Source organism: Platichthys flesus, chromosome 18 (assembly GCF_949316205.1).
Source record: "Platichthys flesus chromosome 18, fPlaFle2.1, whole genome shotgun sequence".
Lineage (NCBI taxonomy): Eukaryota > Metazoa > Chordata > Actinopteri > Pleuronectiformes > Pleuronectidae > Platichthys > Platichthys flesus.
In genome coordinates, this window is record NC_084962.1 from 17,643,248 (window position 1) to 17,657,359 (window position 14,112).

The window sequence follows — 14,112 nt, forward strand, 5'->3', positions numbered from 1 at the left end:
ACGAGTTTATAGAATTGATTTACTGGATTCAAAACGATTCATAAATGTTGGATTTGTCTCAGTTTAGTCATCATATACCCAGTTCATTAAGATAACAGAATATCTCACAGTTCTTTCCTCATTTAAAAGACCTGGAGCACTTGGGTTTTTAAAATAAGCAGAGATGATACCAACACGGCTTTGTAACAACAGGAGTGACTTAAACCCTGTCTGTTTGAAGACACCATGCAGGGTTAGATGAGTGATGAGGGTTCATTACAGGCCCACTCGGCTCCAAGTATACACGACCAGACACCAGTCAGTCTGTCTGCTACTATAACCAGTTTGCTTTGGTTGAGTAGATGGTTTTCTCAGGGTTTTTTCTCAGGTTTGACAATATGTCTCAGTAGATTAGATAGGACTTGCTAACAGGTCTGTTCACATTTAGTCTCATTGTAAAAAAGGTGCTTTTTAATGTAGGACAGAAAACTGTGAAATGTGAAGTCTAGAAATAAAAAGGCTGCAGCCACTGGTTTCAACTGGGTCCTTCAGTTTGTATCAGATCTGAATCCTCGGACAATTTGTGTTTCTTCTTTTTTAGGTGGCAGATTTTCAAGTTTGCAAAGAGTCAGAGTGGCATTTACTAAAACTAGTTGTCGTGCAGAGTATAGCTAGTTGTGTTTCTGTTATTTCATCCACTAGTTGGCTATTTTAGCGTCTCTCCTCTGAAGCCATTAACCCAATGTCAAGGTTTGTGTCATCCCAATATTTGCTCTCTGTGTTGTTTAACCTTTTCGCAGAGGGGTCAGCGCAGATCACAGAGGTCGGGCACATCAGGCCGAGGAGCATTTGTGTCACATTCCTCATGTGGCCTTCATCACAGAGGCGGTGTGTGTCTGTCTGCACAGAGAAAGGCCTGAGAGTACAACTCGGCTTGTGCCTCGGGGGGGAACGGAGCGATCACTTTGACTCGGAGTGTGTTCAAGTGCCGGGCGCTGTGGCTACAGTCGACCAAATCAAATCCAGCTTGAGGCCAATAGTGAGTCTGGTGTGAGTCGATGTCTTTGTATTTCCGCATCATTTAATAAGACTTACAGCTGACAAGAGAATAGCTAAATCTGACAAAAACAACAGCATTGACAGGTTTGAGAATTTTCACAACTATTTATTGTCTTGAAGTATGTAACAAAATAGTCGCTATGAATAAAAACAGCATTTTTTCGCTTTTTTTTTTTACAACTAAGAAAATGTTTCCGGACAAGCAAACTAATTGTACAAAAATAATGGTAACATTGATACACAATAAACAAAAATAAAGGTAAAAACCATAAAGAACAGAACATCCTCACGTCAGTGTGCAAACCGTTTATACAGATGGACGTGCCGTTTTTTTGTAAGGCAGCAAATCCTGATAAATTATTTAAATAGCATTTATCTACACACGCACAATCGCACACAAACACACACACACATACATTGCAATCTCTCACGAACAGCTAGGACAAAACAGAGCAATAATTTATCTGCTAAGAACAGCACTGGACAAACATGATAAAGCAAAAATTATTTATATAAAAAAAAAAGAAGAAAGACACCTCCCATTTTCACTGGGATCGGGAGCTCGGTTGCGTTCTTTTATATATGAAATGTCGTACTATTTACAGCTCATGCTACAGTAGCACTTAGATTTGTCCGTCATGTCAAAGGAATAAGGTTGTTTCTGCTCGATCAAATTATATAACAGCAATGAGGTAATATTTGTACATCAAAGATTTTGTTTGTTTTCATCTCTCTCTCTGAAGAAAAGGCACATGAGTCACCAACACTTCATACTAATGGACCAATCTGAAGAAAACCTAATTCACTCTGTGCAGCGGGAGATGATAAGACACTGACCAGATCATGCATTCTGCGTTTGACAGCTGACTGAACCTGATTTCAGCTTTTTATAGCGATATCGGATGATTTATTTTTACTTTTTCAAAGTATTCAAATTTCCTTTGCTGCCTACATTGTAGGCAAGAGTCAATAAATTACATATATTTACATAATTTCAATTTGAAATCCTCAAAAATGGAGGGAGATCAATCGCTTCAGTGACCTAGAATTTAATTTTTTAGACAGGGAGAACTTTGGGAATATCAGCTCTAGACAAATTCTTTGTAAAATGTAATCCTCTTGAATTTTTTTCTTACTGGTTTAATATGGGAAGATTGTAACTTCCATCTCACCCTGAGAGTTGTTTATTCAACTAGACAAAATCAACAAAGCCCATCATATCTGTATGTTCAAACGATACCTAACCTAAAGTTTGTATTTCTCCTCTCCATAGTTCCTCTCTACAGAGCTTGTCGGGTAGATGAAAAACACTTTCTTCTTCCATTCATGACCAATCTTCCACATACAGTACACGCATGAACACAAACATCTACATCATCAACTTGCCCTTATTTCTAACTCGACTCCCAAAAGTCAGAAACAACAAAGGTCGTCGCTGTCTTCCTCCTTTTGAGTCCTCAAAAGTTGAACCATTCAGAATCTACATCCTGGCAGATCTGGTAAAGCAAAAGGGAATATTTGATCAGTCTCTTTTTTTCTTTGGGATGTCCGTCCGGAGGGTGAAGCAGAAAGGCACACAGGGTGGTTAAGGGAGCTAGAAAGACGGAGAGATGTAAAGGCTTGGAAGTGCATAGTTGTCTGTGGGGAAGCTGCTCCCGCAGAGAGATGAATGAGATCTTTCAGAGAGCAAGTCGGCAGGCAGAGCTGGGATAGAAAGGTGTTGGTGTCCTACTGGCAGAGCTGGAATGCTTTGCTTCCCCCCCCCCCCCCCCCCCCCCAGCTCTCCCTGCACTCGTGGATGCTTCGGGTGGAGGAGAAGGGGCTTTCTGATCCTCAACTGGCAGTCAGCCGGTTGGTGCTCTGCCCGAACCAGCTTCAAGTTACCCTGAGGCTGACCACATGCCCTCCCCCCGTCCGAGTGTGCGTGCCGCTGAAGAAAGAGTCGCGGAAATAGATCGGTCCCTGGACTTTGCATCAGAATACATAAGTTCATACTTTATACAAAAAAAAAGGTGCATTCCTCGGAACTTCCTGCGCCAACCATTTATGCATCTGTTGGAAGAGAGAGACACACGACATGAGGAGTTGGTCACAGTCATGTAAGGGATGTTGATTTAGGGACCAGGAATTCATGTGCTCATGCTTAAATTTAAATAGAGCCTTACCTCTGCAGTTATACTTGAGGTCTGAAAAGTATACCATCTCCTGGGAGAAGACGAAAAGACCTAGCCTGCCACCCGCGTATGTCTTGTCATAGATGCTACCGGTATCTGCCATGATCTTTTTGCCCTCGTACATCACAACTCTGTGGAAAAAGTGGAAAAATTCAAGTTTGGATTTCAACATCAGACCCAGAGGACAGGTAATACTTCTCTGTGGAGTATTACATATAATGTACCCACCTAATATGTCCTGTTCTCGGTCTGTGGATCAGATGCCATCTGTAAGCAGTGAAGTCTTTCCATCCGACATGCTTTGGGTCATGCCAGAGAGTGCGGACCTGAAGCAAATAACAGAGGGGAATAACAGTCATCGGGTTATCTTTTCACAGATCACTGATCTCATAGAAAATTCTTTGACCGGGAGATGGGACCTCCTTCGTCTTACCTGTCCCGTGGTATTCCCAGTGTGCCAGAGGGCGTTTCTGAGATGCTCTCCAGGACCAGTGGTGGAATTTACCACTTTAATGGAAAGGCCAGAATACCCCTGGGCCTTGGTGGGCTTATTTGACCAGTAGGTCTGCGTAATCTGCTTCCACATCACCACGTAGAACCTGGAACTGGACTGGTAGCCGAACACGAAGCCGGCATAATCATCATCCCTCTCTGTGTTGATGAAGAAGGTCCCACTGAAGTCCACTGCATTAAACTCGTGGTAGCCTGAAGAAGAAGAACAATCAAGTTATGGGAATGTAAACAAACCCCTGCAAAATGATTGTGTTGACAATCACACATCTTGCTCACCAACAGCAAGGCCAGGGTCACAGTTGACAGTCTGGACGAGCTCTTTGCCCTGATGGCGCACAACCCAGTTAGGATCAATCTGGGAGGTGCCTTTCGGGTCCAGAGGAACCATCTGGAACTGGCGGAAGTCTGTTTCACTAATGCCAAAGTTTTCGGGACACACGTCATAGATATCCGGCACGTTGTCCTGGTCAAAGTCATCTTTGCAAGCATCTCCTCTGCCATCACCTGAAAAAGGTTATATAATCTTTAGTTATGAAGACATACAGTATATAACCTATACAACCTTTATCCTTTCATTTAAAACGTGTCGCATTCTGCTCACCATCAGTGTCCAGCTGGTCAGGGTTGAAGGCCAGTCTGCAGTTGTCCTTGTCATCAGGGATGCCATCATTGTCGTCATCATGGTCACAGGCGTCTCCCTTGCCGTCCTTGTCATGGTCTGCCTGATTGGCATTGGGGATGTACGGGCAGTTGTCCAGATTGTTCTGATGTCCGTCCTCATCAATGTCCTGGTTGCTGTCACACTTGTCTCCCACGCGGTCGTCATCTGAATCCACCTGCAATGTTTTGGCATTAGTTATGACTTAATGTATATAGCTTAAGGGGACTGGGAAGTAATAGCATGATAAAATTAGTGATTACATTCCAACATGTACTTTTCCTTCCATCAAAGTTTACTGCACCCCTTTTTCTGTCATTCCTCTCCCCCTGCTTTCATTAAGAACTTTCCTTAGGGTCTAATCACTCTATGCTTCCATAAAACTGCCACTCTCAATTTGTCTAAGCTCTGTCTGCAGTTTTTATCTACTGACATTCAAACATCACTCTTCAGCACCCTGTCTGGCTTCCCGACTCAAATCTGCTTGTTGAAAACCAACGTCTGCAGCGAAAGGTAGAATCATGCATGCCCTACTTGGCAGAACTAGACACACCTTGTGGAACTAAGACAAAATTGGGCAGAGGAGTTAATAGAAAGCGATTGAGCGCAGGGAGGAAAGAGGCTGAGATGATTTGGGGAACTGCAGAACATCTGCTGTTGAATATCTCATTGAGACACTAACCTTTGAGGAGGGCTTGTTTATGTAGTTTTGATCTCTGTTAAAGCAGAAAACATTGCTGCGGCCATGTTTTGACTTGTCTCTGTCGGCCTTAATTGCGATGTGAAATTCTCTCTTTAAAAACCACGTCAGTGTGGACTTGGACGCTCCCCAGTTTCCCTCCCATCCTCCTGCGTTTTTTCTTGTTGAACACATTCCTATTTCTCAGTGTAGCATGGCACAGGTGGACTGAGCAGGGCTGCGGTGCACCGACAGAGCGTGGACACAGCCCAGGGCCATTCCTCAGTAATATCCAGTCTAGGGCCTCTTCCTTCACATTAGCCAGATAACGTCATTGAGCCATTGAAAGGACCCCAAGCCCCCCACCAACGCCTTATTTAACTGATGTGCCCTTGAGCTGCACACAGGATTTACTCCACCTTTACATGGCGTGATAAAGCTTAGACAGCTAATCACTGAGGCTCTCTCTCAACTGGAAGAGAGATATATGCTGAGCTATAGAGAACAGCAGGGAGATGAATGTGGAGTATTGTTGGTTGGTGAAGTGGAAGGAAATGGGGAAGGGCTGTGTGTATATGCGAGTGTCCCCACCTGATCAGGATTATGTTCCAGAGGGCAGTTATCGCACATGTCTCCAACTCCGTCCAGGTCTGTGTCTCTTTGGTCAACGTTGTACACATAGGGACAGTTATCCTTCTCATTTAATATACCTAGGGAATAGATGGAAACATTTATGAACAAAAGCCAATTCAGAAGTTTAAATACATTTCTTAGAAAAGCACAGCGATGTGGAGGTCCCGATGAATTAAGTTTCCAGTTCTCACCATCTCCATCGATGTCCACAGCGCAGGCATCTCCCTCTCCATTGTTGTCTGTGTCGGTCTGGTCTGGATTACTGTTGTAAGGGCAGTTATCACAGCGGTCACCCACATCATCACGGTCATAATCGTACTGCCTGGGGTTGAAGATGAATGGACAGTTGTCCTGTTTCAAAAAAGGGAAAGAAAGAGAAACACTTGTCATTTGCTGTTTTAGTGAGAGCGGATCTATTTGCAGGGATGGAGTGTTTGCAGAATGAATGGCTGCTTTTATTTTTAGGCCCTGTCCCACAACTAATGTTGGGCTTAGCAAACACACAGTGCAGCTCCTTCAGAGCACTGCCTCGGTGTTGGAATTTAATGGAATTTGAGGTTTTGGCTCAGGCACGGGAGAAACATTTGCTTTCCTGCAGAGCCTCCCCTCGCCTTCCCCCTCTCCACCTGCCCTTTTATTGGACAGCATGAATGATGAATGCAAAAAAATCCCACACACACAGTCCCTTGTTCGCTGTTGAGGCCACATCTGGAGAGGGTTCACTCACCCTGTCGTCAGGAATGCCATCATTGTCATCATCACTGTCACAAGCATCTCCAATGCCGTCCTTATCGTAATCTTCCTGCCCAGAGTTGGGGAGGTTGGGGCAGTTGTCCTGAATAACAGACATTGTGGTCAGTCACACATGTAACTTCACTCTGCAAAAACGTACACAAGTACAAGTCGTGATCATTGTTAAGCCTTATCGCTTCATCGTGACCTCACCTTCTTGCAGTGGTAGGTGGCGTTCTCCACGCAAACCAAGTCAGCGTTGGGCCATCCATCGAGATCCGTGTCCTCTCCACAGATATGGCCGTTGCCGGCGTACCCGGGCCTACACTCGCAGCGGTACATGGGATCGGCGAAGTGTCCGAGGTAGTTGCAGCGGGCGTTTTTGTTGCAGTCGTGGCTTCCATCGAGGCAGGGATTACGGGGTGTGCACACCTGTGGGAGAGACGCATACTTTGAACAATCGGCTCAAATCACACTCGCTTTGCATAGTCCAAATTCATAGCATTCTGTTCTCATAAAGGCAGGCATTCATCACAGTCAGTGAGCCTGGTCCTGCCCCTGAAGCGATGCAACTTATACCTTACATAACCATGCTTGTTATCGGTATTTATTCATCAAACAATTCATCAACTTGTATCTCTTCCTGTCAGAGATTTTTACCCCAAGACTGTACTTGCCTGTTTGTTAGCCACGGCATTCTCTGCACTTTTGCCAAAGGGCTGGGGTCCTGAGTAGCGAGGGGGACAGGGCAGGCAGTTGTAGCCTGGTTCTGTATTCTCACAGCGATGGACACCATTGAATTCAAAGCAAGCGTCTGGCACCTCTTTGCACTGGTTTTTAGGATAAAAATAAAATGTGTGAACACTAAGATAGACACTTGTTAGTCTGTAGATGTTTGTATCTCGACGTCGGATTCAGTTTTTTACCTCGTCGACATCTTTGCACTTGATACCGTTGCCGCTATAACCAGCTGGACAATTGCCACATTTCCAGGAACCATCAGTTAAACTGGTGCATTTTGCGCCAGCAAAGCAGGGGTTGGACAAACACCCATCTAAAACCAACACAATGGCTCATTATCAATACATCATCTGCTCTGTATCATTCACATGTAAGTTATGACCTTGTTGTGAAAGGAGATCTAATAAAGTATTAAAGTACAGCTAAGTATTAAAACAAAAATATAGTAGGATAGATGTCCAGCCATATGTAACATGTGGAAGCTCTCACCGACGGGGCAGGATTTCTTGTTGCATATCTGGGTGACTTTGGCTTCACCAATACACTCTTTGCCCTCGTATTTGGGTTCAGGGTCATTGCACAGGCGTTTACGAGTCTGGACACCACCTCCACAGGTAAGACTGCATGTGTCCCACAGTGACCACGGTCCCCAGTTGCCATTAACTGCAGGAGATGAGAAGAAAAACGTGATAAATTCCTCCCCGTGCTGTACAGAACACATAAAGACAACCGGGCAGTGAATATCAGATGATGGGACTTACTGGGGCACGGAGACATCTGACATTTCTCCGTTTGTCGGCCCTCTCCCGCGCAGTCCTTGCCTCCTAGCTGAGGGTTGGGGGAGTTGCAGAGGCGGATGTGGGTGATGACACCAGAACCACAGGTGACGGAGCAGGAAGACCAGGGTGACCAGTGGCTCCAGCCGCCGTCCTGCTTGACTGAAGGCCACAAAGAAAGGTCAGAGGTCATCTATTTGCACCCACATTAAGTCACACAGATGATGACGGGCTATACAAACACTCAGATTAATACATTTAGCTCAGGCTGGCTGTTTCACAGGATCCACTGATTTGTTTGTGTGTGGTTTAGGGTTTGTTGTGTTAACTCACAGCGTTTGTCACACTCCTGGAGGTAGCAGTCGCGGGTCTGCACCGAGGTGCCTTCACAGTTGTTATTGATACGGTCGCAGGAGCGCCCACGCTGTTGGATGCCCCGCCCACACGACACGGAACAATGGGTCCATTCAGACCACGGCGACCAGCCGTCCTCTGCATAGTCGCTCGCTGAGTAGGAGGGAGAGAATATGAGTGAGAGGGGATGAGGGAGACAATAAAAGAGCTATTCCAGGGAGGAGGCACCCCCTCGCAAACACCCCCCAGCCTAAATGAGGAGAGAAAGCTCTAAAAGTAGAGGACTAATAGTGAGGATTTAGAGAGGGAGGGCACAGACTAACACACCGAGAGAAGCCGGGGAAACAGAAAGAGCCACTGTCCCTGAGATACACAGGGATGCCCCGTCGGCTTGTGTTTTCCTGAAGAGGAAACAGATTTGCTCTGGGTATGTAATGACTTCAACAAGTGGCTGAGGTCAGGATGAATGTGGCGGCCCTTGTTTATTTAGGTTTAAGGGAGGCACTGCAGCCAAGTTTGCATAGGTATGAAGAACTTGTCCCTTTCGCTCATGTAGAGGATGGGCTCAGCTAACCAGCCGAGCAATTTTCCATCCCGCTTTAACCAATTTAGCAAATTGCAGCCATTTCAACTTTAAGATTCAAAGATGCTTGGGAGCACAAAGCGCCCGTGTTCCAGACACAGAAGCACCCTTTCATTTACTCGGATGTTAGAGCAGTTAAATCATCTCTGAAAATTGACATGTTTTCTCTTGGATATAAACCTGAACATCAAGGGAAATATTTGTGGCTTTTTTGTGTTTGTGTTTTATATGGCAAATAACCCAGAAGCAGCCCACGCAGTGAATGGGGCAGTGTCTGAATGATCTGTCTGTTCGTTGAGACGCATGCACTCTATCCTACAGGGGACATTTACGTAGGTTTACATAACTGAAATAACAGCTTACCTTCCTATAAGTGTGCAGATTTTTAACTGGGGGCTTTAGAGAGCAGAAATGCTTACGTGTTCCACAGCGGGGGCAGCACTCTCCGTCAGGAACAGTAGCGTTGGCGCAGGGGATCAGGGGGCAGGAGATCTTGCGGCAGACAGTAGCAGAGTTCTGCACAAACATGGAGATTAAATTCATTGTTAAACATGAGCTCAGATATATGGATGTGAGGCCTTTTTCTTCCAAATTCTGTTCAGGTGCTTAGAGAGCAATATCCGCACATATCCATGCAAACAACTCATTAACTCCTCTGCTTTTTAGTATTTCTGGCACGGTACTGTATATCAGTGGAAAGTCAGATGTTGAGTACTGGCTGAGGATGGAGACCCCAGCCGACAACCACCTGCCCTCTGGCTCAGCAGGAGGGGAGGGATGAAGCCAGAGTCTTAATAAATGGAAGTCAGATTCACTGTGAAGCCAAACTGGGAATCGAGCCCCAAACAAGTAAGACCAGCTCGCCAGTGCAACCTGTGTGGGTGACCTGAGAATGACTCTGGGAACTGACTCTAACTATGCAAGGCAATGTTCCTATATACTCCTCTATATATAAGTCACTGAATAGTGAAGTAGAAGAAGAAATCAGGAAGAAACGCTGGGATCCTCCACGCCAGGGATTTTGCAGTTGAATCTGTCTCGTCTTTCAAATTGTCAGAGCCAAGGACTTGTTGTTAATTACCTGCAGTGCATCACTTTAAGTGTGGTTAAGTACCTCCAGGCCACACTTGAGATTAACTTCTGACAACAGACCTCTCATTACCGCAGTTAAGGCTGCTGGTCTCCTGCCAGATCTTCACACTACTCATTACTGACCAGATCAGTTGAGTGGTGTCTAGTATGTGTGTGTGTGTGTGTGTGTGTGTGTGTGTGTGTTTGTGCATGCAGAGGCAAGTCCGAGTACAAGAGTTCATCCCCTCACACGTGTGTAGAAGCACCTCAGGCACAATATAGCCGAGCAGGTACAGGAGTGGGCTCTTGAGACCTCACCTGACAAGTGCACTCGGTGCAGTCGTCCACGGTCCACTCGTCTCTGTTCTTGTGCACGATGCCGTTGTGGATGCAGACGCCGCTGTGGATGTCGATGCGGGTTTTGATCAGCTTGTTTTCATCCGTCTGGGGAGGGAGGTCCGAGAGAGACACACAGGAAACACAGATATTGTTAGATGAGGTTTTTTCTTGCGGGGATCATAAAAAAATAGAATATATTGTATTTACATGTCATTAATTGAACATCTAGAGTATTTCTAACATTACTACGTTGGTACATTACACACACACACACACAGACACACACACAGACAGACAGACAGACAGACAGACAGACAGACAGACAGAGAGAAGGGTCTCCTTCTTACCAACTGTCTGAGCTCATTGGACAGCTCCTTCACCACCACACCGAGACTCTTCAGCTCCTTGAACATGCTGACCAAGTCATCACAGGAGAAGCCACAGACCATCTGCAGGTCTTTACAGGGAGGAAACGCCATTATTTGTTGACACAGTAACTTTTTATTACTCTCGCTTTATTCTGCTCTATTCATGTCAGTCCTCACAGATCTTTTGACTGATTGACAGAGGTGAGCTGGTGACGTGCAGCTGTGTTTACCTTTGGTCTTATGTCCAGTGTACTCTGTTCTTATGGCTGAGGAACCATTCAGGTTCTCCAGGACCATGGTGTCGGATGTCAATGCTGAAAGAGGAACGGTGACATAGATCAAATCACATATCTACACATTCATCTTTAAGGTTGATTTATTCATAATGAACATGTATTAAGAACGTGCACCCTAAAGAATGGGTGTTTTGGTTTTCTAGAAATCAGCAGGCGGGTGAAGCTTTGACACACTCTATGATCTACAATCTTGCTAAGACTTGTTAGTGCATGAGGCAGATGAGCAATGAGTAAACACTCAGGTGATCGTGGTTTTGATTACTCACAGTTCTGGCATCCTTTGTTGCGGAGGATGGCTTCGAGAGTTGTTCCAAACACAAAGCGAACATTTTGTAGGACCCCCTGCAAACATCGAGGTTCAAGTTTAGTCTTTAACTCGGTGCAACATTGCATAAAAAAAATCTCGTCATCGCAGAACTCTGAAAGCAATTGGATTAATCATCAATTCCATCCGTGCCATGTGAGCGCTTTTACGCACGGTTGCGCATTAACCATAACACTGACTACTTTTCTTCGCTGATCCTAATTTCTCAAATCTGATGTGTTCAAACTACATCATCTCCAGTCCGCTTTGCCCGGTCTCTCACCATGAACCTGTCCTTCACCGCTCCCTTCCCGATCCGGAGCTGCGCGGTGAGCGGAGTGTCCTGAGTCAGGATGCTCTGGATGGGCGCATCCAGCTCCGCGGTGTTCACCTCCTCGCATCCCGCGTACAGCACCGCCCGGTCCTCCTGTACTAACAGGGTGATGTTCTTCCAGTGACCCGTGGCCAGATCCACGTCCTCGATGGACACCACCTGCTGCTTGTTCTCGGTGGAGAAAACTATGTCCAAGGTGTTCGCTTTGCCGTTTGACACGATCTCGAACACGGGTCCGGAGCCGTCCTGCTTCTCCACGGTGAGGAGGCTCCCCCGGGTCCGCTTGAACTGCTTGAAGTTGAGCAGCAGGAGGAATCCTCTCTCGGCGTGGATGGAGTCGATGAGGTCCCTAAAGGCGCTCTCGGGGACCGGGGGGATCAGGTCCGGGTTGAGGATCTTGTAGGCGGGGCTGTACGGGTCGTCTCCTTTCACCAGGGTGACCCCGTGGTTCTTCTTGTGGACTTGGATGAGATCGAACAAGTCGTGCACGCTATTGTCGTCTCTGCTCTCTGTGGGTGAATAAGAAGAAACAGGGGTCAGTTTGTGCGTCTGTGGCTCTGCACTGGATCGTTTCACCTTCAATGCTTTTCTAAAACTCACTCCATCTTTTTGCATTTATCACAAAGACCAATTTCCCTTTTTGAAAGTTTCAAAAACTTTCCCCAAAACTCACCTGCGACTCTCGCAGCCTCGCAGCTCCAAACCATCAACAGCAAAAATATCCCCGTGAGCTTCATGGTGCAACACCAAACCTGCAGCCTGACACAAATAACACACACATGCAGCAGGTTCAAGGATCACTCAAGTTAAAGTCAATCATTCGTGCAGCTGCAGAAATCACGAGAATATCCTCAACTCACCTGCTCGAAGAAAACAGCAGCGCCACAGTGATTTAAAATCCCACAGCAGTTTGTTAGAAATCCAGAAAAAAGGTTGAATTTACGGAGGATTAACTCAAAAATAAAAAATAAAATTCCTCAGGGAAAAGAAGAGAAATAATTAAAAAAAAATTCTTTATGTTAAAAACTTGTTCTCGCTGCTGCCGTCCGCTAAGAAACTCCCTTTTTAAGCCGAGGCAGGACAAAGTGCTATTTAAATAGTTTGATGCCATTCCTGAGAAGTGGGCTCGTCCAATCAGGGTGAGGGTGAGAAAAAGGGACGAGCTTATCCTCTTAGAGAGAGAGAGGGATAGAGGGAGATAGAGAGAGAGGGAGGGAGGGAGAGAGAGAGGCTTGTTTCCACTGAGGGACCAGCATCACTTTGTTGCGCTCAGACTTTTAATGGAGCAGTGTTTCCTCTCACTGGGTCCATCCATCACTCCTCTGGGCCATTTCCACCGCGCACGTTCCCATTACGCACGCACGCCCCTTACACATGAATGTAATATGTGATATTCCAGTAGTTTGTCTACGCACAGTGAGAAAAACACTTCACAGAAAGTCACGCAAGTTCCCTCCAGTGTTATTTCACAGAGCATATGTTTTTTATTTAATGCACCTGTGGCTCATAGACAACATCTGCAGCAGATGTTAGTTCCTCGCTCTTATTTATAATTCACACGATGCTTATTGTTCACAACTTTTTCAAACTATGTGTTTTCAGTAGAACGTGAGCGCCTCAGCTTTTTGCAGTTCCAGCTGTAACCGCTAGGAGCCGACGTGAGTTCACTTGAGAGGTGCCTGAGGCAGTGGAGCTGCAGGAACACCTGGATCGAGATTTGACCTCTGATAAAGTCAAATGAAATGGAACATCAAATACAAAATATGATTAAAAGATGAGAATGAATCAAAATTCAAATTTAAAATAGTTTAATATCCTATTTCAAGTAAAACAGCTGCATCATATCTCATTAAGTGCTCATAATGAGTCCCTTGTTTCAAAACCTTTGTAATTTTTCTCATTATATTCTGCAGGGAGAAGAAATAGAGCTTCTAACTCTTGCATATATACAGTAATGTTAAGTGGTGTGCAGTTCCCTGCTAAATAGTGAACTGATGCTTCCATTGTAACTTCAATGAAACCATTTTTTGTCAGTGATTAATCAGTGTGAGAGCAGTTTGGTGAAGTCGTACTTTGTCCTTCACACATTCAACTTCAGAAGCTGTTGCTCCAAATTTGATGCTGTTACATCTGTCTTTGTTTATTCTGTAAATTAAAGATTTCATATTGTTGTATATCTGCAAACAAACACAGATAGAAGTCAGTGAAGGCTCTTATCATACAGACAGGTCATGTTTTGATTACCTGGTGATCTTAGACAGATCCGTCTATGACAGATCAGTAATTATTTGTCGTTCACAAACACAGAGTATCTCCAGCTCTTCTGGCTGCACAGTGCTTTTTGCTCCTGCAGATATAATGCAGGAGGTTTCAGAGGCATGAGCTCAACAGGAAGATGTGCATTGCTCCCTGTGATGCAGCTGAACGCTGGTGCAGACGTCTGGAGTTGGAAGCTGAACCCTGAAGGGTCCTGAGGTCAGAGCTGAGTCCTGTGGTGCCTGCGAGTCTCCGGCTGAGAT

At 45.4% G+C, this 14,112-nt stretch overlaps 1 protein-coding gene across 1 annotated transcript; it reads right to left on the reverse strand.

The window, feature by feature from the left end:
• Positions 1-1,123: 1,123 nt before the first annotated feature.
• thbs1b (thrombospondin 1b) lies at positions 1,124-12,641 on the reverse strand. The gene is made up of 23 exons (XM_062411373.1): positions 12,454-12,641; positions 12,267-12,352; positions 11,543-12,102; positions 11,222-11,297; positions 10,890-10,973; positions 10,639-10,748; positions 10,271-10,396; positions 9,301-9,397; positions 8,278-8,451; positions 7,930-8,106; positions 7,658-7,831; positions 7,354-7,481; positions 7,105-7,257; positions 6,641-6,859; positions 6,423-6,530; positions 5,887-6,046; positions 5,654-5,772; positions 4,327-4,561; positions 4,002-4,229; positions 3,646-3,917; positions 3,441-3,538; positions 3,204-3,343; positions 1,124-3,090 (listed from the first exon to the last, which is right to left on the reverse strand). Exons 2-23 carry the CDS (start codon positions 12,328-12,330, stop codon positions 3,083-3,085), a joined length of 3,510 nt encoding a protein of 1,169 aa, XP_062267357.1. The 5' UTR covers positions 12,331-12,352; positions 12,454-12,641; the 3' UTR covers positions 1,124-3,082.
• Positions 12,642-14,112: the final 1,471 nt, after the last annotated feature.

Excerpts from the sequence above, each read along its gene's own strand:
- thbs1b (XM_062411373.1), bottom strand. The coding sequence starts at position 12,330 with ATGAAGCTCACGGGGATATTTTTGCTGTTGATGGTTTGGAGCTGCGAG. Across the intron at positions 10,397-10,638 it reads CCAATGAGCTCAGACAGTTG|ACGGATGAAAACAAGCTGAT; the intron begins GTAAGAAGGAGA and ends CTCCCTCCCCAG. Across the intron at positions 7,258-7,353 it reads AGTGCAAAGATGTCGACGAG|TGCAAAGAGGTGCCAGACGC; the intron begins GTAAAAAACTGA and ends CCTAAAAACCAG.